Below are 26,410 nucleotides of genomic sequence, written 5' to 3'. Positions count from 1 at the left end.
TTTTTTTTACCCCACTTTGGAATTTGGAAAAATGTTATAAGCATGAGTTGAGGTTCTTCATGTTGTACATGGAGACTCCGTTACACTGTCAGGATGTACTGGGAATAAGACAGAGCCATATTTAAGATTCATTAACACCATTCTTCCTACTGTAACATGACAAGTCAAAATGTGCGTAAATGAGGCAGAATGAGGCTGTTTTTCTTTGTTCTCTGGCAATTTGTTGTCGTTATTAAACTTGCATAATAAATACTTGAGGACGGATATTTATTTAGTGGGTGTAACCGGTTACCATTTGAATGATCCTGATTTAGCTTTGCTTTATAGGTGAATTACCATACAGTTCGCTGTGACTTTCAGACTGCTGAACTTAAGCAAATCTTCAAAGTGATAAGGTCTGCGCATCTCTCATAAATGTGCCAAGCCATGACACTCGCAGACGGTGCTTTGCAATGGGCCGTATATGAAATATGGAAAATGGGGAGCAGGGGCCTTTTCTGCCATGCCAGCAAAATCTCCAAAATGAGCTTTTGCAACTGGAATGGGGGGAGGAGAGAGGGGGAGGTGCACCACCTGACGTTTATAATCCACTGCTGTGGAAGACACTTTGCTTACAACAAGACACTTTTTTTTCCTTGGATAACCTTACATCCTTCCTCCCCACCTGGAGCCTGTCCACATCCTCTTTCTAGTATATTGCTTTGCGTCTTCATTTACTCCTTCCATTATTTCCTTTCCTCTGATTGCCCTAAAATTATTTATAAACTAGACTAATAATTTCATTTGATCTAGAAAGTAATACTTCATGCAGTTTAGCAATGATTTAGCTATTTCTTTTCCCTTTGTAGTAGCCTTCGCTGTTGTGCGTGGACCGTTTTACAGCCTCTGAACAAGTCCAGACAAGCTGATTAACATTTGACAACAGGAACGATTGAATAGAAAACAAAGTCGCATTCATTTACCTAACAACAAAATAACTTGATTATGAGCTGTGCCTCATTTAGTGCTACAACATTTTCAGGCACAGCAGCACTCTGTCATGATAAGAAATGAGTTGTGTTTGCCTGTCGCATTGTAATTATCCTTGATTGCTATGCTTAATTATAAATTTTAGATTCTTACCACAACGTAGTCACAGTTTAGGCTGTTTTGATTTTTGCCATGCATTGCAGCACTCACATTGTGCGTCTGTTCTCTCCCAGCAGTTTTCGTCCCACCTCTGGCCCTACTCCACCTACTCTCTTCTTCTGTCAGCTGTCATGACCTTTTTCATCTTTTCCCACTCTGTCATCTTCCTGCTGTCCGTCAGGGCTACCTCTCTGCTTGACAATAGTAAAGGCACAAGGTGTGATATTCAGCTCTTAGTTGACAGTGTCATAGGCACTGGCACACACAAATCTACATGGACACATTAATGTCCTCGCACAGCATTAATTTCCAGACCTCCCCCACCCCCAAGTATATGCACAAACATATTTGAGATCCGCACCTCTCCCTCTCTGCGGGGAACAGGATCCCTGTATGTCTAACCTGGCCTTGAATGTGACAAACAGTGTTAGCTGTGAGCACCCTGGGTATCCAGGCGAGGCAAACAGGAGGATAGAGGAGAGGATTTTGTGCAGCTTAGGTGGACAGAAGAAGGCAAAGGGAAAGAACTGACAAATTTCAAAAGGACTGTAAAGAGCTGCAGTGGAAAAACAAAAAGATGCGATACGTGCACACACAAGTATCATCAAGGCTCTTAAGGATGTTTAAAACTCCTTTAACACGTTGGTTGCATTTGAATATTGTTCTTAGGTCAAGTCAAACAGAAAACATTAACATCATGTGAAATTTTTAGCCAGTTTTGGCTCTCAGTTTTATCTTGGTGGTGTAAATCTCACTGTGCTATGTCTATTAAAGCTAGTTCAACTGATGTTGGTGTGTGTGTCATGCAGTGCCACAAGTGTTCACTGTATGTACCTGGATATATCACATCTGAGTCTTCAGCAGCTCCCTACCTGTGTCCTCTGCTGGGTGCTTGAACATTGAGCACAGCAGTGGTGGTCTGCTGTGAGCCGGGCATGCTCTCTCTGTCACACACACACACACACACACAGCCCCACGCACACACATTTGCACACTTCCAAACACACTGAAACATACACTTTTTTCCCCACAGGCATTCGGGGCCTATGCTGTGTCATAAATCAGAGCTGTCAAATAGATTTTACAGCTTCTAGTGAAAAGAGGAGAGGCAGCCGCCCAGCAACCTTGAAAAGATGAAGGAAAGCAAAAGTAGAGGAGTTTTATTATTATTAAACTTCATACCTAGACCTAAGGAATCTATAAAAATGACAGGACAGTTTTTCACTGCACAGAGCATGAGTGTACGTTGGAGCCAAACTGAAAGTTTCTTGGTGGTTTGAGCATGATGTGCAACTGCCCAATCTCTATAATTCTTGGTTTACAATTGGTCTAAGTCAAAGGATTTTTGTTGATTGCTTCAACATTTGTTTCTGTGGTATTGTTCTTAGGCTAAATGCAAAAGTGAGGAAGACAGGCGTCAGCAGATGGGAATCTACAGGATATCTACAGAAAGGATGAGATGGCATAAACACATTTGTGCTTAGCCTGGAGGTTTTGGTCTTATTTATCATCCCACATTTTTTTCTACATGCAAGTTGATGTCTTTATCATGAGCAAGACCAATATGTTCATCCCAGTGGTCTTGCCAGGTTTGTGTATGAATTAATGATTTTATGTTGCATACTATTTCTCCAGATTCAGTGCAGCTTAGCTGTTGTCAGATGTGATGCAAGACTGAGCACAGGCTTTCGCAGACTTGAGCCAAATCAAATAACTTATCACTACATGCACATACTGGGTATGCACATATTGTGTTTAGAACAAACTGGTGTTAGGTGCCAGTCTGTCTTTACTTCACTTGGCATTAGCAGGGCTGCAACTGCATGTTTGGCAGGTACCAATTCATTTTCAACCTAATGCAGTACCAGCTTCCAGCTTTGATCCGGTCAGAGGGTTTGACAGCCCAGTTAACACTTGACTAGTTAATCCTTTGCATTTATGCCAAATGTGCTTTTTTGTTGTTGTTGTTGCTGGAATATTGATTCTAGTAAATGATCCAGTAGAAGGTCTGGCCATAAAGCTTAACCTGCATAGCAGAAATCCAATAGAACAGAGAGAAATTCAACTACATTCATATAGACCTACAGATCCCGAACTATTAAGGACATTTTGAAAACGACAGTGTTGTCCCTGCACCTTGAAGTTGTGTTTACTGGTGTGGAAGAAGACAATATTGTAAGCTCATGTTTGAAATAGAAATTAAAAAAGAATTAACATGTTGTCTTATTATTTAAAGATTAAATTAAGAATTAAATCCAGATTGAAAATTATTTTTATTTTCCTATTTCAAATTTAATATAATAAATGCATATTGTATCACTACAAATGTGTATCTACATATATCTGTAATTAAGAGCGTGAGACACACACTTAATGTAGTGACATTATTCTGTAAACTAGATATGGTACATAGGTTTTACAGTGTTAAAATATAAAGAAACTGTTGTTTTCACTGTCTATAGCAAACAACTACATGTAAGTTGATGTCTACATTTGTACGAAAGTGTTTTAGCTCAGTAAAAAAAGGTGTGAGGCCAATGCAGTTGTTATGGATGATAACATTCAGTATATTTCCATGGGAGTATTTGTGTTCTGTCAATGCAGTCATACAGCTAAATGAAGAAGGGTATATGTATCCAATCTACAACAAAAACGAACACTTTAAACTTCTAAAACCTGAAAGGTAAGGTTTTATGACGTGCTTATTGTCTCAGATGCAGCCTAAGGCCGGGCTCATCCAGCTAAATTCACTGATTGGAGAAGACTCATTGGACGTCAGTATCTGAATTGCTGCCTCTTAATATGCAGACTGGAGGAAAGCATGTAGCATCTAGCAGTAGGGCTCAGAAGGCAAATCGCTTCTGGCAGCCTAATTCTCTGGTCATTAGAAGGGCCAAATTGAATAATGGACTCTGAGGTAAGTATGTGTGTTCATCTTTGTGTCTGTTTGATGAGACAAGGAGGGCAATGTTGGGCTGCCGTACTCTATGGCCCTCTTACCTTGCCCCATCAATTTCAATCAGGCAGCTCGACAAGCACTCCCCTTCCTGCCACGACCCCTCTCCATTAGGCCACTGGCGCCCACACGTGTACTCTATTACACTGCATTACCTGGTCAGTGCCTGGAGACATCACCTGAGGAGGCAACGGTGTGGTAGAGAGAGAGAGACCGGGAAAGTTCCAGCTTTACAGAGGGGGAAAAAAAACCCTGATCCTGTTTCTATTAAGATTCTTCCTCTCTCTCACTTTCCTGAAGTAATCACTGAGCTGCCAATGCTTTATTGGGGAAAGTAATGGGATTGTGGGATGGCGACAGTAGTGCTCACTTATCTAACTGCATACATGGAAAGTTAACAATGATTCTCCCCATCCTCCTTGGATCCCCCTCTCTGTCTTTATTCTCTATTCATCTTGTTCTTTCTCAAGTTGCTGCCTCTGCTGTATTAATTCATTTTTACGAAGGCGAAGCCCGTTAAGCTTTCAGCTACAATCGTAGTCGTCTTTAAGTGTGACTTCAGTATATTGTCTAGATAAAAGTATATCATTTAAATGGATGTAATTGTAAACATCTGAAATGATCTAAGCCATCTTATCAAATTTATACTTTTAAAGAGTAGCGGGATCGGTTGAAACCTAATGGCTTCAGGACAAAGCTTATCTGTTCAGTAATTTTTTTCTTTGAAGCACACAGAACAGCACAAACAAAAAGAAAAAGCTAAAAACCTGTTTTCTATTTACTGTTTTCTATTCATTAGTTCAGTACATTGTTCAGCAAACAAGAAAAGCATAGGAAATGCCAAAATGTAATCAATCTTCTAACACAGTCCATTTCTTTTCAGTTTCTAATACTGATTACATGTAACACCTTACGTTAAACTACTAATAAGCCCGAAGCTCTTTAAAGTTCTATTTCTCTCATTCTGAACATACTGGTGACTTAGGTTAGATCTGATATGGCTTCAAATGTGTTTTTGTTGTTTGTTTGTTTTTTTCTTTTTGTGTAGAATAAGGGAAGAATCACGTAGAAATTGAATGGATTGGAGTGGTAGCGATGCCCGGTGGTCCTATCAGTCTGTGTTAGGGCTGCTGAGAGGGCTGTCTCATAGGCGGGCTCTCCTGCACCAGCCATTTCCCATGGCCATTTGTCTCTGTCCAGTTTCTTTCCCTTTCCTTGCCCCCTCTTTTTTCCCTTTCATCTCCTCCTCCCCCTCATCTTCGATTCCTCATTTTGGACTCTCAGTCTTGTTCGATCTGTTTCCTCTCTCTTTACTACAGCTTTCAGCTTTTGCCACCACTACAACTCGTTCTTCTTTTTTTTCTCTTTTCTAACTATTCCACCTAACAGACTTGTTTTTTCATTGCCAATGGGCATTAGCAGCATTAATCTAGTTTTATTAAGGACACTTAGTAGTAAGGATACTTACTACTCTTTTCTTTGAGCATTAGTGTTTATTCTGTTGAATAGAGTAGTTAATCACTTAAAGCTTTCCAACTGTTTTGCCAAGCAATAATTGTCACACACTTTAAAATTGACAATATTTGCTAAAATAAGATTTCTTTATGACTGACCTGGGGACTTTCTTTTAACAGGCAGGGTTGCCTGTTGTCAGGCCATATAAAATATGCCTTTTTTTTCTTGTATAATAAATGTCATGTTAAACTTTGATTAACCCTCACAGCTCATGTTTTCAGTGCTGTCATTGGCTGTTTCGGTTTCAGTATTTTAGCCTGATTTAGATTGAATTGCTGTTTTGTTTTTCTTCTTAAAGCCCACCTTACATGATGGATTTAACCTGTTGATAGTTGGCTATGATGCTTGCTGCAGCCGGTTCACTTTTCTCGATAAACCAAGATTGATTCACCGATTAAAGTGTCAACTCACAACATACATTTGAGTGGATCTCTCTGTTACCATTGGTCATGGATGTAAAACTGGACTACTTGTGAAATAGTCCAATAACTTGCCATTGTACGTATCCAATGTGCCCACATTGAACATAGTGCAACTCAACCATCAACAGACTGATCAGAAATACAGGTGCAATATGCTAGTAGCGTCTGATGTTACTTCAAAACAATAATCTCAAGAAGAAATGCAAAGGGAGCAACATAGATCTGGTAAGTTCACTTGCCTTTAAATCAACACATTTTCACACTGATGCTAACTCAGGTCACATCACTTGAGGCAATTTATCAGACTTTACAAAAAGCCACAAAAGGCTTTATGCAACTTTTTTTCACATTGGTAATATAATTCCCCAAGATCTGGGGAGTAATTATCCAAAGGCTTTGATATGTAAAAGTGAGTGAGTGAAGCACCCGTTTAATCCCGATTGCAAACCTCTGATTTGCTAATCACTAAATCAAACAGTGGACTTTGGCTCAGCAAACCAATACCTTAACACAACCAGAGGATACAAACTAAGCCTTTTCCGATCAACAAACCAGCTTTGTTAGTGGTGCCGAAGGACATAAATTGCAGATATGTGACCCCAGTATTAGGATTAGGGATGAAAATGTCAAGGTTCAAATTGGCAAATATTTCATTGCATTTTCTTTTCCACTTTGGTTTGAAAAGTAGGCCTCAGAACAACAGACTGTATTTCAGCCATGCTGCTAATTCTGATGTGCCCAACTAGCTTTCAAATATTTTCTTGTTGTAGGTTTACACCAGACATCCAACACAGTTACCTAATCTTTCTGACATGTACTTTACTATGTGTTAAACTCCACACCATTTTAACTGAACAGCTTACAAGGGACCATATTTGGCCATTACAAGCAGATGTTTACAGTATGTCTGGTTTTCTCGGAGGTGGAAGTTATTGGTACCTACCTCATCTTTCACCATATTGTGATAGGGGCAGTAAAATCAGAAAGTGTGTTCTGCACGGCTGGGACGATGGGCTAAAATAAGAACATATGCTTGATGTAATTTTCCAGTTAAGAAAAGAATTACACAGGCTCTGACACTGACACTGAATTGAGATGTTGCCAGTTACCTGTGTATTATTTGTGTTTGTGTGTGTTTAACTAAAAGTGCTTATGCGTGCCTCTATGCGTTTATGTCAGTGTTGTGGCATCTGCCACGTGTCTCACCCAGAGGCTGAGCAGCAGCTTGTTCTGGTCTTGATGGACACAGGAAGCAAGAGCAGCCACTTACCTGCAGCCTCATCTCTCCTCACCAGTCCTTCTCTCCACCCTCTAACTCCCCTCCACCCCACCACCCCCCACCGCCACTGGCTCTGCTGGTGCTGGGGAAAATCATAGCCACTCACTCTGATGATTTATGACCACACCTGAAGCCAGGCTAAGAAGTGTGTGTGTGTGTGTGTGTGTGTGTGTGTGTGTGTGTGTGTGTGTGTGTGTGTGTGTGTGTGTGTGTGTGTGTGTGTTTGTGTGTTTGTGTGCGTGCGTGCACAGTTGTTGGAGGGAGAAGAAAAGAAAAAGTCTGTACTGTATATGTGTGAGATAAAAAAATAAGGTTGTCATGGTAAAAAGGGGTGTGTGTGTGTGTGTGTGTGTCTGTGTGTGTGTGGTTTTAAAGAAATAAAAGGTCAAATGCATGAGGGAGCTTTCAGTTCAAGCTGAATGATAAAAATTTAAGGCAGTTTTGGAGCTTTTGATTTCCAGCTTTTTGCACATAAAAGGAATGGTGTGTTTTATGTTGCAAACAAAAGTGTTAGTGTGTGTTCTTCACATGCAGGGACACCATTATCTCTCACCTGTCCTTCACGACTTGGCCTCTCACTCTCTCTCTCTTCTCCATGAACCTTGACTCTGCCAGCCTTCTGAAATGCAATCTCCCATAAAACCCATCAAATAAAAAATTCATATTGATACTCTCTGCCTCTGCCTTCTCCACCTTTCCTTTCTCTCACCATCAGCGGTCCATGATGATAAACGACTGACTGTCAGATATTAAAGCCTGAAACACAAGAAAAGACAGATTTTCTACTCTTTCCACACTTTTCCACATCTGCTTTTCATTTTTCCCAGTTTTGCACTTTTTTAATGCATTAGTTTTGTGTTGTGTGCATATAACAAACATTGTTAGCTTAATAGTGAGAAAAAATCACTTAATTATGTAAACTTAATAGCTTTATTTTAAACATCATTATGTATTGTATTTTGTAAATGTATTGTGTCGTGAATAAATCGTTGTTATATGAAGTACATATAGTTAAGTGTTTCCTGTGGAGTGAAAAAAAGGTATCCACTGTTGTATTGTACAGTATGTAAATACTTATACTTTATTTAAACTATTAATTAAAACTACTAAATGACATCATCTATATTACATACTATTAAAGGAAAATGTAAAAGATAAATAATGAATAAGTAATTATGGATAAGTGAAACCCAGAAATGGATCCGACTCTCTCCATTGACACTCAGTTGCATAAATTGGTGCCTTAAGCTGTAACAAATGTGTTCTGAGGTTAGAACAGAACCAAATTTGAATGATTTAAAATATACTGTATAAAAATACAGTAGAGAAAACAGTACATTAATTTCAGTGGCTCTGGTGCATCATCAAGTTTCCATAAATCCAGATCACAGAAAGTTCACACCCATTTTCAGCAATCATTTTTTACCATTAATGTTAAAATCAGTGAATTTACTTTACCCAGTCTGTAAATATTAATTAAAAAGTGTTTCCCAACATTGTGATTATTCAAAGTAGCCTTCGCTTTAAAGTTCTGTATCAGGTTGTTTGTGTTTGTTAGAAATTTCTTTTTGACATTGAATTGTATCTATCTGCTTTTATGCTTTTGCCCTTAATACCTTGTAAATGTGTATTCAGTCACAAGGCGCTTTATTTTACAACTCTTTTTATTTTGAAAATTAATTTGCTTTCTAAAGGAAATCTCATCAATTCCTTTCAGTTGGTTTATCTTTGCTAAAGTTAGTCAGTAAGCTGCTTTGGTAAAAGTCTGCTTAACCTAGAGCTCTAAAATCTTTACAATTTACCATCACATACTTTGGCCACAACTGCCATACGATCTAATTCTAGACAGCACAATGCATTATAAAGGATGTCAACACAGTTTAAAATGTATTTTCTGCCACTGTGTGACTGATCTTTATTTATTTATTTATTTTTAAGTACTCGCAGGGTGACATTTTCATTGCAAGTTTTGAGATTGTCACACCCTACACCTTTGCTGTATACTTTGTAGTTAGAGGTGTCAATAAAAAAAAAAAAAAGTATACTCACTGGCCTGGTATACCCAGAAGTGTTTCTGATGTTTTCCCCCCTTTAAATAAGGTGGCCAAAACATTAAAACCACCTCCTAATGAAATGCAGCAGTACGACTCGTATCACCCACTATTACTTCAGTAGTCAATATATAGTGAAGTTATCACCTGGAAGCTTCAACAAGTACTAAGAAGTTATAGGCTTGTAAAAGTAGAATTAATGACAGAGCTGCTGTATTCGATTGGTCAGTTAAAATGTGTTTGTGTGTAAAATTATGCTCAGACAGTTTTGCCATTGAACACATACACATATATACAGTATATACACATATATATAGTATATACACATATATACAGGATATACACATATATACAGGATATACACATATATACAGTATATACTGCACCCTGGTCATATACTGTGAGGTTTGGTTTTGGGGTGCATTAGTTCTCTAGTTCTCACTGGTCCTCGCTGCTCTCCACACCTGCCAAATCAAAGGGCACCGTGGAACAATCAGTGTTTATTTTTTAACACCTCTTTTTTTTCTGTGATCAATTCATTTAAATTAATGCATTAATTTGACACCTAGTGTCCTCAACTAAGCACTTTGTAACATATGTTTAGAAAAGTGCTCTATAAATAAATGTATTATTATTATTATTCTAACTAGAGGCCTGGGAGCTGATGGTCCCGTGCATCTTAGAATCTGCTGGAGCCACTCTCCCTGTTTTGGGGGCTCACAGCTCTAACTATTCCCGTTACCACTGGGACCACTGTTGCGTTCACTTTTTCACATCTTCTCTAGCTCTTATATCAGTTCTGGCATTTCTTCTTGTTCTCATGTCGCTTATTCCTGATGTTGCCATCACTTAGGATTACTACACCTCTCACTAAACCCTTCTTCCTCTGTTTGTCCACCACTACCATATGTGAGTAGTCTGGTTGGTTAGCCATTACCGGTTTTTCAGTCTGGAATATGGAAGTCCCACAGGATCTTAGTCATTCTCAACCATTTTTGGAGGAGTATCTCATTTTAATCTTGGGCATTTGAGCTCATACTTGTTGTATGTACCTCCTAGCTGCTAACATTTTACCTGGGGCAGCAGTAGCTCAGGTGGTAAAGCAGTCGTCTACAAAACCCAGGGTGAGGTTCCCGGTTCCTCCTGGCTACTTGCTGAGGTGTAATTGGACCAGAAACATCAATGGCTTTCCCTCATTTTACCAGCTCGTTATGCCAGCAGGGTATCTAACTAACTATCTAGGTATAGGTGTTGAAAGCCCATAAGTTGTTTTTCCTAGTCATATTTATATACTGTACATTGGTATAGTTTTACTTCAGTTTCGTACAGAAATATGAACTTTCAACAAAAAATGCATTTAGGTTTTGCCTTTTGTTACACCAGTTTGGTAACAGATATTATCATGACTGAGATAAAAACCTGTGAGAGCAGCACATTTATCTTTTAGCTTTTTCTGGAGCAAACAATTTAGGCTTGGACACATCAATTACTGTGCATTCAGGCAATACAACATTCAGTCATATTTCACTGGAAAAAAGGGGAGGTTGTTTCAATAATAGACATAGCCCGGCACACATGAATGAAATACTTGTTGGTAATAGTAAAATGGTAAATAGTAAACAATCCTAGAGGTCAAAAATTACTTTATGTTGCAAATACATATCTTTGCATTGAAGGATCTTTTGGTTTCTTTTCCTTCTGTAGCATAAAGATCATCATTTAGATCACAGGGAAAAGATGTTATGGCTGTATTTGTGCAATGATGCATGTTTTTCTTCTGTCTGCTTGTGACAGAAGCAAAGTGGGGGGACACAGCCTGTCATATTCCTGTCAACACAGCAGCATGTCAGGCTCCTGGAAGTGTGAAAGGGGAAGCTATTGTTTTTTAATATGCTGTTAATGTAGTCTGGTTGACAGTAATAGATTCCCTCACTGTGCCTAAACATTAGGCAATGCCAGTGAAGCGTTTCACCAAAGGTGCAGACTAAATATTATGGGACATTTAAAGTTTGTTTTTGTCTATGAATTTTATTTAACACTATTCTACACATTCATTTCTCTACATTTTTCAAAAGTGGTACCATTTAATGGCAAACATGCAGTATATTTGTAGACTTCTCCTAAAACCAGCTTGTTTTCAATTACAAAGAGCCCTGCAAACCTTGAGAGAACAGTTCAAGAATTAAGTAAAAGTAAAGGAGATAAATGCTTTCAAAGGCCATTTGCCTTCACAGATGTGTGTGTAATTATATGTATATCTTTTTATGTAAGATGACACTAGAACCTTAAGTGTCTGACCAGTCAGTAGCCATCATCTTCACAAGGGATGGCATCAGTCCATCAATGGTTAAATTGTCACACCATCACTGAGAGAAGTTACTACTGCTGTAACTGAAATACACCTGGCCCCATGTGAGAACATTTATGTATTGTGTGTTAAATTTCTCCTGCTTTTCTTGTGTTCCCATCAGATTCACAGTAAAAACAAATCATTGATAAAATGAAAGGCATGACTTACAAATATAGAGTAGATAATAATAATAATAATAATAATAATAATAATAGCTACTCTGAATGGCCACCAAATAAAAAAGGAATAAAATATACCTAGAATTTAAAGCAAAGCGAATAGAGGCACTCAGTTATTCTGTGTTAGGGTACACTCTGTAAGGAGCTTTACTCCCAGTAAAGGTAGATCTATGTCCAAAGCATTTTAAGATCTGTTCCTTACCATTTGCAGTGAAAGGTCAGGTAGATAAGATATTACAGAGACAGAAAAAGCAAGTATTACTTTTAGAATAAAGAAAAGTGAGCATACTTAGCTATGTTGGGATTAAGAATAAATAGTGTGAGATATGAAGGATGATCCCAAACAATACTAAAGCAATCACTGCCTCAGCATGAAAAGAAATGTTCATAATTTTTCTGTCTGCCATTTGGTATTAGCTTTTGACATAGTTTTGCCATAGCTTTAGAAAATACAAGGGGTGTTGTTGTGATTTACCTCAACCATTAGCTGGAGACAGGCAGAAAATAACAGGAGCTCTTGTTGAACGTAGAGGGAGTTGTAGAGAGAATGGATTCTCTGTGAACTCAGCAAAACTATATCCTGTACCTGGAATATGTGCTGGAAGAGATGCAGTTCAAGGGATACGCTGCCTCCAAATGCTACAGTACTGATGCACTTTCTTATACTGATGAACCTTTCAAGTTTTTCGTTGGGCCCTATTTCCACAACAGGTTATCTCTACTAATCCGGTTCATGTCAGAATAGATTTTTATGCTTTTTTTTTTATTATTGAAAGTTAGCCCTTCATGCAAGATTATTTATTACTTTTTTTTTAAGGTTTAAAGTTAGTTGAACTTGAATGTAAAATCTGACTTCCTACACTACCCTGGATAGACAGTTTGAACTCCACAGCCTGCCAAGGACAGACCTTTCTATCGCCTTCTGTTTTAGAGGAGATAATGATTCTCTTTTACTTGGAATAGGATTGCATTTTCTATCTCTCACGTCCTCTATTCTTCCCTCACCTTTACCTCTCTATCCCTCGCTCTAACACCTCCTCCTGTCAGTCGGCCGCTGTTGGTGCTCCCTCCACGGTCGCGACGCTCTATCGCTCCGTCACAGCGCCAGCGAGGGATGAGAGACAAATCAAAACCACCTTATTTCCCCTCAGTCCCTCTCACCGTGCCAGATTGAATTTGAGGTTTTTCATCTACTTTCTCATCTTTCCCTTTTCCCTGCCTCCCTTGGCGTCCACTCAGAATTACCTGGAACCAAGCCGTCTCACAACTTCATGATGCAGTATCATTTATGCATGTGGAGGGAGATAGTCGACAGCCCTCACGTTTGACTCACTTTAAATCCTATGCTGCTGTTGCCAAAATGGCCAGTACCAAAATCTATCTAGGATCCTGTTTTGCTTTTACGAATATCTTCTAAATACTCATGCATGGAAATGTCCAAATTAGTTTTGCTGGCTTTAATGCTCAAAAATGTCTAATCTTTAAGGAAAATGCTGAAGGACTACCAGAAAATGTCTCTCTGTGATGTTCTATACCTTACATTTCTTGGACAGTTTTGTTGGCTCATGGCCTAATATATCCCCATATTGCTAAAAGTAGACCGTGAGATGTCTCTAAATCAAATTTGGTTGACAGCACAGAAGATTCTAAACTAGCACATGAGTGGCAGATGTTAGATTGCTGTCAGTTCTTCAACCCCAAAGTGTAAAGCTACCATTTGGTGCCCGCCACTACATGAAAGATCTACTGTAGAAGTTCTAGCCATTACACATCTCTAAATAATACTGCTGGGGAATCAGTCAATGGGTAATATTAAACAAAATAGTACTCCCTTTTATTAGGTATTCCAGTAAGTATATATTTCTTTTATTAACCATGTGACAACTTAATGTATTATTTAAAAGTCAGGATTTCGATCACTGCAGCTTGTTCCTTTTGTTCAGAAATGGACTAAACCTTATTTTGATTGGGAGGAAATAAACACAATAAAATACATTAAGCACAGAACTGATATGTCCTAATAATAATTTCTCTTTTTTGTGAACACAGTGCCCTTTAAATGTGTAGATATTTACCTCTGGATCATCCTGAGCACACATCTTTACAATCATGTGCATTCATACACTCACTTTATGATTTCTTTCTCCACAGTAATTGCACCTGATTTAAGCAATAGTTACACATTTATGGCCAAGGCGGTCTCTTCTGAAAATCAAAACTGACAAGCACATTTGCACTGCGTGCTGATTAAACTACACAGCTGTGTGTATTGGAGAAATAAGATATCGAAGGAATATGTAACTAAAATCCCAGTTTTGTTATATACAGTGGCAAGAAAAAGTATGTGAACCATCTGGAATTTTGTGGCTTTCTGCATTATTTGTTATAAAATTTGACACGAAAGATGACATTTTTTGTGTTATTATTTTAGGCACTTTATATCTGTTAATACTCTTGACTTAGATGAAGATTAGATAATGTTTTATGAGAAATTAATGCTGAAAACCACCAACTACCTGTATTTGATTACACTTGGCTAAACTGACTCTTACTTCATTTCTCCACAATGTGGTCGATCTGTAGTATAAATATAGTCCTAAATGGTAAACCAAGAAGCTTTACAATCTGTGCAGTATATGACACCCTCTGTTGTAGATCCTTAAATCATATAAGAAAAAAACTGCAAGACAAAGCTTGAATAGGGAAGAAAATGGAAGAAACCACAGAAAGAGCAATAACAGAGAGATGGTTCACTAACTTCTCTTCACTACGATGACCTGGAAAAAGGTCAGACTGAACAATAGAGGGGGAGAAAGCCAAGACAAGAAAAAGACAAGAAAGACTGAGACTCCTAGACAACAAAGATCAGATTCAAGACAACTGGAATAAAATGAAAGTCATGGAAGAGACAGAAGATCCCAGGACAGTCGAAGGTTCAGCACACACATGATCTAGTACCGTTAGAAGCACCTTCAAGTCTGATCTGATCACGAATCTGAAGCCACACTTGTAATATGGCCAATTTATCTGGAATTAGTTAACAGTGTAGCTGCAGTGTTCTGAACCCCTATTATGTTATTAGCACATGGTAGACCCGATACAAGAGATGTAGTCTGGGATTCACAATGCTTAACTGGTTAAGCAGAAAAAAGTCTAAAAATAAGAGCTGTAAAGGGCAACTGGGTAGGAATCAGCTGCTTATGAGTTAGTTTAGCTGCATTTTAATTTGGTTCTGAGTTGTTGGATGAGTATGGCCCAAGGGCACATGGCTCCTGCTACCTGAGAAAAATGACTCTTGTCTTCCAGTGTGTTGGACCTACTCCCACCCATCCTCTCTTCACCCCACCTTTTCATTTTCAATTATTGGTTGGAATATGAATCTTTAATAGGGTGATAATTGTGCTAGCATATTTGCTGTCACCCACCATTAGCCCAGATTAATTAGCCCATTTAGTTTAGCTTAAGAAAGTGTCTGGCTGAGGAATGGGGGCACTGATGGAAGGCGGAGGGAGAGAGAGTAGAATCAGCACAATCTGTTCTGTATCATAATGCCATCTTTCTCCTGCTTTCCCTCCATCTCCTTGTGTCATTCGCTTTTCTGCCTCTTCCCTCTTTGCTCCTTTAATTGTCTCTTTCTCTCCTCTGACTTATTCTGTGAGTGTGTTTCATCAGCGTGCACTCCTCTGATTCCTCAGAATTTTTTGTCGCACTGTGACTCTTCGAGTGGATGGAGGAAGTCAAGCAGTTAAAACTTTATTAAAACTATCAACTCTGTAATTAATGTCAGTATAGTATGTGGCAGCTTTGCAACTTTTCTAAAATTATGTGTTTTAAGATAATGAAATTTGTGTGCAGCAGATTAATATTTAAAGAAATGTATGGATGACGCAAATCATCAGTGAAATTTGTAATTTAAACAATTTAGTTACAGGCTAAATGAATAGCATATTTAAACTTGTAGTTGCAGCAGTTTTACTTTTTTCCATCAATGCAAATGTACAAAAAGGGGGCATATAGAATTACAAAGACGTGCAATTTTCAGACCTCTATAACCCACTATTTATATCTGCAGTCAGAGGTAAAGTTTGAGGCTACATCAGCTACTGCTACTAGTAACACAATGAAATCTCAGTCTGAACTGTCAAAATCACTGAGAGTACGACTCTGCTATTTCAAATTGATGCACCACACTACTAAGTGTTTCTTAAGCGGGTTTTGTAATATAGGGAGGAGATTATGATGTGATATCTTTAAAGAGGATTGTAGATGGCGTAAAATAATAATATTATCACACCTACTGAAGTCATTGTTTTTTATAAACAAATGTGTAAAGACACTTTGAGAATCAGTATAATCTGCAGTTCTCTTCAGCTCTACAAAGTATTTTAGCATCTTTCAGCTCCTTATTTTTATTTACAGCTTTACTGTTTTAGATCATTCTCAGAACTCTTATATATCTTATTTTCAGTTACATCAGGTAACTGATGTAGTTTTCAATGGAAAAAGCACTGATAAACTGTCATTATGCTGACTACTAATTACCAACAAATGAAGTTACTGAGAAAGCTGAGGAATTATTATCTATCTCAAAAATTATCTATCTTGGTAAAGACCAAAAATGGAGCTAAAAGTTAGACGTTCAGTTATTAGACTTTTTATTTTTCAAGGGATCCGATCTCAGTTGTGAAAATGGACCACTACAGGAGAGAATTGCTTGCTAAATGTTGAGCCTTCTTTTTGAGCTACTAATTTGCTGCTTTGGATTTAACTGAAAATTGCCTAACCCCGAACGAAATAACTGAGAGTTGGTTGTTTATTGTCTGTGCAATTGGCAAAAGCAAGCATTTCACATAGCAGGAAATTGTTTGACTCAATGTTGGTGCGCGCAATGTTGCTTAATGGACCTTTAATCGCATTCTCCACCTTGGGGTAGGTAGTATGTGTATGTGTGGCAGTAGAGTGGCTTGGCCATGCCACTAGCTGTACATCTCCCAGCAGCCAGTGGGAAATGAGGTCTAATCGGAGAGATATTAAAGTCACAATAGACTGCTCCTGCTATTAAGGCCTGTCAGCCCTGGCCTCCTCTCTCACCTTGATATCTCTCAGTCTGAATATTTATATGCCTACATCATGACCTACCTACAGTACACAGTGCAGTCTGTGCATGTTTCTTTGTGTGTGTGTCTGTGTGTGCATACTGGTGCATCAAGCTAGAAATTTATCATCACTGTATCTGCTCAAGGTCTTAGAATGTGTTTATGTGCATGTGTATTACTTATGCAGTCCACCCTTTCGTCCTATGATCCTCAGGTGCAGTGGGGACAAGGCTGCTGCCAGGTCAAAATAAACCCGCCACCATGGATGTGGATGAGGAGGAGAATATGAGTGAGTTGATGTGGACTTATTTTCCACTATGTCTGTGGAATAACTGCTCTTTACTTTTAAATGTCTGCCTGTTTATTTATTTCCCTCCTTTCTGTCAGCTTGCATGTTTTTCCTTGTATGTCCTGTCTCTAATGTGTAATCAGTGTGAACACTCACCTATATTGGCCCACAGTTCATAAATAATTTGACATTTGGTACACACAAACCTAATCAAACTGAATGCAAATCGGGTTTCTTTCTCAAAAAAAACAAACAAAAACAAAATGCCATTTACTGTATATAATATTGCGTTTCTGATCATAGTCTAATTTAGTTGTCCCTTCATAAGTATGATGAGTTTTTATTCGTCCTTACTTGAACCAACACACAACGCAGCGCAGACACACACAAATACACTCTGCTGATGTGAAACTTTTAGGGAAGAACTAATCATTACATCTGAGAGGCTTCAGGTCATATTAGAGATTCCCTCTACCTCCATTTCTTTCCTTAGAAAATCTTCGCCACTCCAGCTTATTGAACTTTAATTAGACATTTTGGTTTGAACTCAGCAAGTGAGCCTCGGAAGGCATGGAAATGCATGCTTGAATGTTTCCTTCACTTAACAATTTTGAACTCACATTCAAAGAAAACTAGCATCCCGGCAACAGCCTAACCTGCAATACAGAGCAACAGTTCTTATTGTAGTGTCATAATCTGTGTTTTTCTCAGAGGAGAAGCATGTTGTTATGCATTAAGTCTAATACGCAGCATTGCAAAATAGTCTTTGTTGTCTGTGAAGCCTCGTTCTTACGGTTCTCTTGCTAGTCAGAAGATATATTTGAAGATAAAACACCAAGCTCCAAGCTCACCCAATACCACCAGAGGGAAACATTAAAAGATTTTTTTACTTTTATGTGACAACCTTAGCAGCTCTTGAAATTCTTTAATCACAAAACTCATTCCAAATCAAAAGCCCAACAAACAAGTTACACTTAAAAGGAAGTTGTGATAAAAGACTGTTTTTGCCTGTATTATTTGGTTCATACAACCCCCACAGGGATTTTTAGTTCCAAAAGATCCAAGCATATGGGATTGTTTTTTTGTTTTTTTTGTTGTTGTTGTTGTTTTTTTTTTTTTTGGGGGGGGGGGGGTAAACTAATGGATGCTGATTACACAAATGCTGCCATAATATTGGCTACAATTGCATGTTTGTGACATGATTCAGTGCATGTTGCCATGGCTGTTGCTCTTTGGATATGGCTTTTGTCCTCTCATCTGGTCTTAGGATCTGGAGGACTGCTGGACATCCATCATCCTGTGAAAAATCATTACACTATAATATGAATAAAATCAATTTTGAACCATGAGAGAATGTTTAAATGTATAGAATATAAATCATTTTTGGAGAAGTGATAGAGAAAGGGAGCTTTTCATTATAGTCAACTGTGTCTGCCTATGCAGCATAGTGGAGATTTTTTATTATGCGTTGACATTTTTTGCTCATTGGTGATTGTACTTCACAATTATAGTAATAATTATTTAATGTATTTAATCCTTTGCAGAGAAACAGAATAAACTACAGCATACTACTGTATATTTTAGAATGAGAGTCCAAGTCCTTTTAATTTCCTCCACTGCTTAAATTGCCCATTTAATTCTACTATTTGTGGTGGTTAAAGGTTGTTTGCAGAGACTCCATCGCTGTGTAAATCATAAACTTACTGACCTTTCTTTTCTTTTGTCATTGTGCTTATTTCCAAAACTTCAATTTGCAGAAAGCACACACACACAGAAAAAACATGGCATGATTTCAGAACTCGTAAACTGAACAATGTGCATTTTGTGTTCTTTATATTAGGAATAAACTTTTATTTTCTTGGCTTGAGACATATCAGTTGTAGTATGCAGATGGTAGCAGCATGTCAGTTAATATTGCAACTTAAAACACTGTGTTCTCTGACAAGCTCCATGGGGGGTATCTCAGAGGCGCAAGGTCTTATGAATGGCAGCTTATTAAAAATTGAGATTTTCCTCAATTTAAATATGACAGTCATTCTTTTCAAAAATGGGTAAACAGCATTTTAACCTCCCACCGTGTCACCAGTCAAGCCTTTAGGATCCTGCAGTAGGTGGAGTCTTCTCCTTCTGCCTCTTTGATGTATTCTCCTTTTTGCCTGGTCCTCAGCTCCTCCCCCTGCACTCCTCTCCTGCACTCCCTCAATCCCACTCATGCACACTGCGGCCTCTCTTTCTCCTGAGTACCGCAAGGAGTAACCTATCAAGCCTTTGCTGAAGGATGTTATAAATGAAAATTTTTGCCAATATTCCATCCACTTTGCTAACTGGATTCAGTGATATGTGTTCCCAAGTACAATATACTTCAGAATCTGCCGTTTAAAATTGAATACTTGAAATACTATATACCTAATTTCTCTATAGGCATTCGAGCGATAAAAAAATTGATAGAATGGAAACAGCTGTGTGTGCGTGTGCTTGTGTGTCTATGTTGAGTATAGATTTGTGTGCTCGTATTTGTGTGCATTTATATTTGAGACTGGTAACACTATGCAACCTGGGAAGTGTACAGTGGTAATATACTTTCCACACTTTATTTTGGCAATTAGAATAACAAGTCTCCATAAATAAAACCTTAGCTATGATGATAAAATAATAAAGATAATTTCAGGACTTCATGCAATATGACCAAATTAACCAAAACATCCCCATAATGTTTTGAATGTTGGCTACATATATAGATAAAAAACATCTATTACAAATAGTAGATGGGTTGATGTTGTACTATGTAAAATGCGTAGTATATCAGTGGACTATTAGGTAATCATGTTGAAAAAATTTCTCTTGCTGTGGTAAAGGAACACAAATCATTGGTTCAGTTCCAAAGAGTGATAAAGGAATCTATAAATTTTGCATTTACAAGATCCTGCAACGAAGGCGTTGTAAGTTACTCTTTCTGGGCACCGCAGGTTCGAGCAGCACCGACGTTAAGGAAAACAGAAACCTGGACAACGTGTCCTGCAAAGACGGGGTGGGAGTGGCTGAACAGCTCCCCAATGGAAGCGGCCTGGGCAGTCGAAAGCGCCCCCTAGAGGAAGGAAACAATGGTCACACACACTCCAAGTTCCGGGCAAAGAAACGCAAGAAAACACCAGGGCCAGTACTGCCCAAGAATGCTCTGATGCAGCTGAATGAAATCAAACCAGGTCTACAGTACAAACTGCTGTCTCAGACAGGACCAGTTCATGCACCAGTCTTTGTTATGACTGTGGAGGTTAATGGACAGATGTTTGAGGGCATGGGCCCGACAAAAAAGAAGGCTAAACTGAACGCAGCTGAGAAAGCACTGCGATCCTTCGTCCAGTTCCCCAATGCCTCTGAAGCACACCTGGCAATGGGTCGAACGTTGACAGTGAACACAGACTTTACATCTGACCAAGCTGACTTCCCAGACATGCTCTTCAATGGTTTTGAGACACCAGCTGCACCCGAAGAATCGTTCTACCTAGGCTCCAATGGTAGCAGCACTTTAAACTCTCTAGGGGAGTACCCACTGCCTACACCACCTGGCAGCAACCTTGCCCAGCCCCCACTGCCCCCTCCATCAGCATTCAGCTCACCCTCCAGTGGCAAAAACCCAGTCATGATCCTAAATGAGCTCAGACCAGGCCTCAAATATGACTTTGTCTCAGAGAGCGGGGAGAGCCATGCTAAGAATTTTGTGATGTCAGTAACGGTGGATGCACAGACGTTTGAAGGCTCAGGTCGTAACAAGAAGCTGGCTAAAGCCCGTGCAGCACAGGCCGCCCTCTCAGCTCTCTTCAACATGCAGCTAGACCAGACACCATCCCGGCAACCAATACCAAGAGAGGGATTGCAGCTTCACCTACCACAGGTAAGATAATACCTTTTTATAGATTGTTATTCTTGTAGAGGATCAAATCACAACAGAAGCATAACCAATTAATTCACAAAGATATTCAGAAATTGGGATCACCAAAGTTGTTAGCTATGCTCTATGCTTTCTTCACTCAGTGCATTGAAAAAGATCAACCTTCATCAAGCTTGGTTACAGATTTAATTAACCTATTACAAAGTGATTGAGTTTTCTGGTCGACCAAACAGAGTCAAGGGTTTGAATTACTTTGAATTACCACATTGTTCCCTTAATTGAATATGCAAAAGAAACCTTTATTCAATGATTTGTTAGCTAAACTAAAGTAAACTTGTTAAACTTGTTTCCTTTCTCACCAAAGGTTGTGCACTTTACACCTGTGACCGTGCACCTAGTTGTATCTAGAATAAATGTATCATGCAAGAAGGACGTTTTTACACTTAGGATACACAAACCACTTTCAATTAATCAGTTGGTGTAAATAAATTTCTACAGTGGTTACAGTGGACGCATTTGTATTTTAGTATTCAATATGTGACACCTTTAGCTAACATTTGTCTTAAGAAATGTTTTTGGACACTTGATTGATTATTAACACAACAGTCAGGCTTCTAAGACTTTTTTTTAATCTTAGGGGTGTAACAGCATATACCAGGTCTACTGTCTTTATCACCTTTAATTTGAGAATAGAGAGATAACAATCATTACCACTTATTGAATTCTGTCCTGTTCTGTTCATAGAAGATTATTTGACCTTGTCAATCATTACTAGTCTTGAAATACTAATTAAAATTTAAAAAGGGAGTCAAGAATGACAGAAGATAATATATAATAATATTGGACTAATCTCTTTAATTTGTGGTCATCCAGCCATCATCTTGCCTCTTGGTTGTCGTCATTTTCTATCCCATTAGCAGTGGATGAAGAGCCAGCGAGAGAGGAACTGGCTGTCTAAGAACAAAAGATGTGTGAAGTTCACTTGACTTTTTCCAGGAGTTTGAATCGTGGTTTAAAATTATGTGAAAAAAAGTTGAAAACAATCTCACATCTCTTGCTCGGGTTTACTTGCTTGGTTTTTGCTTTTTGTGCTTCTCTGTCAGGAGGGAGATGGTAAATTATAACTGTCATGCCAAACGCAAACAGCGTTGCTTGAAAGACGGTTAGGTATACCTCAAGGGGGTCAACCCAGTTTCACTTGTTGCAGTTTCAACGTTCTGAGTCTTGTTTGTAGCTGAATGCGAACACTGTGACAGGTACATCGTGCTCCAGGGGAGGATAACATCAGACACGCTTTGTAAGCTGACATATCTGACACCATTTCATGTGTGCGTGTCTTCCTGTTGTGTTTCTGCATGTGTCTGTCTGTGTGTGATTCCAGGTTCTGGCTGATGCCGTCTCACGCCTGGTGGTGGATAAGTTCAGTGAGCTGACAGACAACTTCACCTCCCCCCATGCGCGGCGGAAAGTCCTAGCAGGGGTTGTCATGACAACAGGTAGATTCTGGGAAATAGGTGCTTGGTGCTTTTTTTGCTTAGAAAATACATAACAAAAAATGAAATTGTCAGTTATTCAAAGAAACAAGAAACCAGTTGCAAGCCCTGAAAGCATTCGACAAAACCGATGGTTAATTAAGAATCTGCAGAACTTAGTTAAACGCACACAGTTATGTTTTTTTTTTTTATTCCAGTCATCAGTGGTGTAGTTTTTGTATTATTTTTATTCATTTATTTAAAAATTTGATCCTGACACAGCGCTCCACAAAACCACCACATTTCTTACAGTAGTCTGAAGAAAGCAAGAGTTTCATTAGGGATTCAAATCATTCTGGGCCACATGTGTGTTTTGAAATGAAGAAACCTGTCACCCTGCATGTGTGTGTGTGTGTGTGTGTGTGTGTGTGTGTGTGTGTGTGTGTGTGTGTGTGTGTGTGCTTCGTTAGTGTCTGTAGGTGGCCAAAGTTAACCTTTAGTAATTTATTTTAAAAATATATAACTCATTAATGAGTGTTAGCTTATTGTTTACCTGTTAGGCCAGCACCTCTACTGTTTCATTAGTTGTGGCCATGGAGCTCAGTGATTTTCACCTCTAAAAACCCCAGTATGCACCACCTGCTGAGCACCCAACAGCAGACAGAAACCGTCAGAGACTAGCTATTCCACGTAATGAAGTACTGCACATTTTTTCCTCCTTACCTCTTCTTTGTTTATTGTTTTATTTCTTTATGTGTTTGGTACATGAACAACTTTTCAACCAGGTTGCAAATTACTGCAGACCTCTCAAGGGCAGAAAAACACAAGTTTAGTATGTAGTTAGACGGAGCTTACATTTACTAATATGTCTTTGTTCGATTTGCCCCCAACAGGGACAGATGTGAAGGAAGCACAGGTCATTTGTGTCTCCACAGGAACCAAATGCATCAACGGTGAGTACATGAGCGACCGCGGCCTGGCACTCAATGACTGCCATGCTGAGATAATCGCCCGACGCTCGCTCATCAGGTACCTCTACACGCAGCTGGAGTTCTTCCTCAGGTCAGTGTACGGGGTAAATTAGTTTTCTTTAAGCACAGTTCAGTCTTTGGCTTGTTGTGTTGTGTTGGGATGTAGCTTGTATTCATAATCTAATCCCATTTGTTTATGCTGCTGTATCTAATTTAATTAATTTTATGTCCAGTTAAATAAGTTATGTTGAAATAAAAAATGTAAATGTAGGTTTAGTGCTGTTTGTCAGCCCTATGATGAATTCACTATTTGTCTGTTGTCATAGCAGCAACAAAGATGACTACCAGAAGTCAATATTTGTGCAGTGTGACAAGGGAGGCTACAGGTTAAAGGACAACGTTCAGTTCCACCTGTACATCAGCACCTCGCCGTGTGGAGACGCCAGGATCTTTTCTCCACACGAGGCCGGAGTGGAAGGTACGCAGCGACCGCAGAGCCTCCATACGCCGCCTCACGTTACTCTCGTCTCGGCCGACATGTTTTTAATTTGGGCTCTTGTTAGTTTGGATTTCTGTTTCAACAACAGTTTATTTAATTTAATTAAATTTGTAGGTTTTCCTATTATGCTTGGTTTCATTTAATTAGAATTTCACTCCGATGTCCAAATACGCATTACAGATGCATTTAAACAAGGCTCGAGTAATTAGAGCTTTTTGTCATTCTCTGTCTGTCTCTATCAGTCCCCCCACCCCCACCCCCGCCCAGCCCACCGACACTGTCGGTCTGATTAACCTTCCTCTTACTCTTGTCAGAGTGTTTTCCGTTGCACATGGCAGGCTGAATAGAAAACAGCCACATTCAATTAGTCACTGAATAGATGGCGCCTGCTGGTGGAACAGCAGAAAACATTGATAACATAATAATAAATAATAGGTCATGCTTGTGTAAAATCCATTACTTGTTTTCTTTTCTTTTCTTGGAGTCTCAATTTTCTAATGTTGACGAGATTGCCTGTTGATAAAGAATTTCAGCGGGGTGTCCTTTACTGCCAAATTCCTGTGACATATTTGCCACGACACAGGGAGCTACACAGTTTGTGTTGTATTTATATATTTTATGTTATTTCTCTGTTCCTACACTTGCTCAGACCAAGGAGACAGACATCCCAACCGGAAAGCACGGGGCCAGCTAAGGACCAAAATTGAGTCAGGAGAGGGCACTATCCCTGTTAGGTCCAACAACACCATCCAGACCTGGGACGGGGTGCTGCAAGGGGAGAGATTACTCACGATGTCATGCAGTGACAAGATTGCAAGGTAACTGGGTTCAAATTCAGTTCTGTCTTTACATGCAGATGAAGCTCAGCTTGTCACTTTTAGCAAAAAAAAAAGAGTGGTTTCGTGTTTGTTAAAAAAGTGTTGCATTGATTCTTGTTGAGAATAATAATCAGGCTGCATGTTACTGTAAATGACTATATATGGCCAGAAGAAACAGCTATGTCAATAAATGAATGTGTTTCATAAACATTAATAACCAGCTGTTTTTCTGTTTCATACTACAACCAAGAAAACAGTATCAGATTCCATATTTGTTGGATTAAAAAGGTCTTAAAAAGACTGCGTCTGAACTTCACAGTCATTCCACCATTAGCCATGTTTCCCTCTGTTTTCCACATGTTTTATTTACTCATACTGTAAAGAATTGCTTTATCTCCTCACTCTGTCATTTCAAGTTCATCATTTTCTTTGGGGGGGTGTCAGGGACAATTGAATTGATAGATCCTCTGTCCCTGGGGCCGTTTTTGCAGGCAGATCATAGCGTCTTCAGTCTCTGTCCATGTTCAAGGCAACACTGTGCCTCCCTTGTGATGAACGATAAAACTTGTCCATAACTCTTCTCATGAGCCTTTTCCTCCTCCTCCTCCACCTCTTCCTCCACCTCCTCCTCCACGCAGGATTATAATGCCTTGCCTGAACGCACAGAGTGATTGAATGCCAACAGTGTATTTGATGGGGGAGATGTCTACTTGTGTAGCGAATGCTGTTTGCACTGTGTGAGAAGGTTTTCAGCGTGTCGCTAGTGGTACTACTGGTTCAGATTTAGTGTGGTTCTTCAAAATGGTGGGATCCAACTCAGTAGAGGGCAAAATAGGTTGGAAACCTACATGACAAACATGTCATGTAGAGTGATTTTTTTTTTTTATCCTGCCAGAATTTAGCAAATAACAAGTGATAAAATGACAAAATTCAAAGTCGACTCAGCAACTTACCCAGGTTAAAGTATTCCATTTGCACTGTGAGAAAACATTATGCAAGGGTCTAGCTTCTCATGATGCAGCTATTAGCCAGGTGAGAAATCTACTGCCCAGTTTCAGTCCCTGTGTGAGTGATTGTTAGCCTCAGGGCTGCTATTTAATACAGCAACCGACTGGCACATTTTGACCATGCTCTCAATGTTCCCTCTTTACACGTTCTCTCCTCTCATTTTCCTCTGATTACACACCTAGTCCTGAATCTTCAGCTAGAACAAGCAGTCCCCTGCCTCACTTCTGTTGTCCCCAGTTATTAACTCATTAGCAAACAGGCGGAGCTCTGATTGGCTGTTTCTCTCAGTTTGTCATGTTTTTTTTAACAGCTGATCGTGTGGGAACCCCAAAACGTTCTGACTTTGTTGTGGTCTTTGTGTGTGCCGTATACTGTGTGTGTAAAGCTTGATACTGAATGAAATAACAACAAAGCAAAACAGAAAGGTTTGATAGGGAATGAAATTGAATGCCTCTGAAAATGTAACTCAGAATGTATTTGCCTGCGTG

General features: G+C 39.1%; 1 protein-coding gene across 3 annotated transcripts in view; it reads left to right on the top strand.

Annotated features, from left to right (window-relative positions):
- adarb1b (adenosine deaminase RNA specific B1b) overlaps positions 1-26,410 on the top strand; it is a 109,973-nt gene that overhangs the window by 76,149 nt on the left and 7,414 nt on the right. For 2 of the 3 annotated variants that reach the window (XM_026376288.1, XM_026376286.1), the window contains 6 exons: positions 17,191-17,265; positions 20,232-21,157; positions 22,536-22,650; positions 23,520-23,688; positions 23,924-24,075; positions 24,746-24,914. In XM_026376288.1, coding sequence (XP_026232073.1) covers positions 17,238-17,265; positions 20,232-21,157; positions 22,536-22,650; positions 23,520-23,688; positions 23,924-24,075; positions 24,746-24,914 — 1,559 coding nt within the window. In that variant the 5' untranslated portion in view covers positions 17,191-17,237. The remainder of the gene's footprint in view (positions 1-17,190; positions 17,266-20,231; positions 21,158-22,535; positions 22,651-23,519; positions 23,689-23,923; positions 24,076-24,745; positions 24,915-26,410) is intronic. The other variant, XM_026376287.1, reaches the window with a different exon arrangement.

Source organism: Anabas testudineus, chromosome 21, assembly GCF_900324465.2.
Source record: "Anabas testudineus chromosome 21, fAnaTes1.2, whole genome shotgun sequence".
NCBI classification, from domain to species: Eukaryota; Metazoa; Chordata; class Actinopteri; order Anabantiformes; family Anabantidae; genus Anabas; species Anabas testudineus.
Note: the sequence above shows the minus strand (reverse complement) of the source record. Positions and strands in the feature narration are given on the sequence as shown.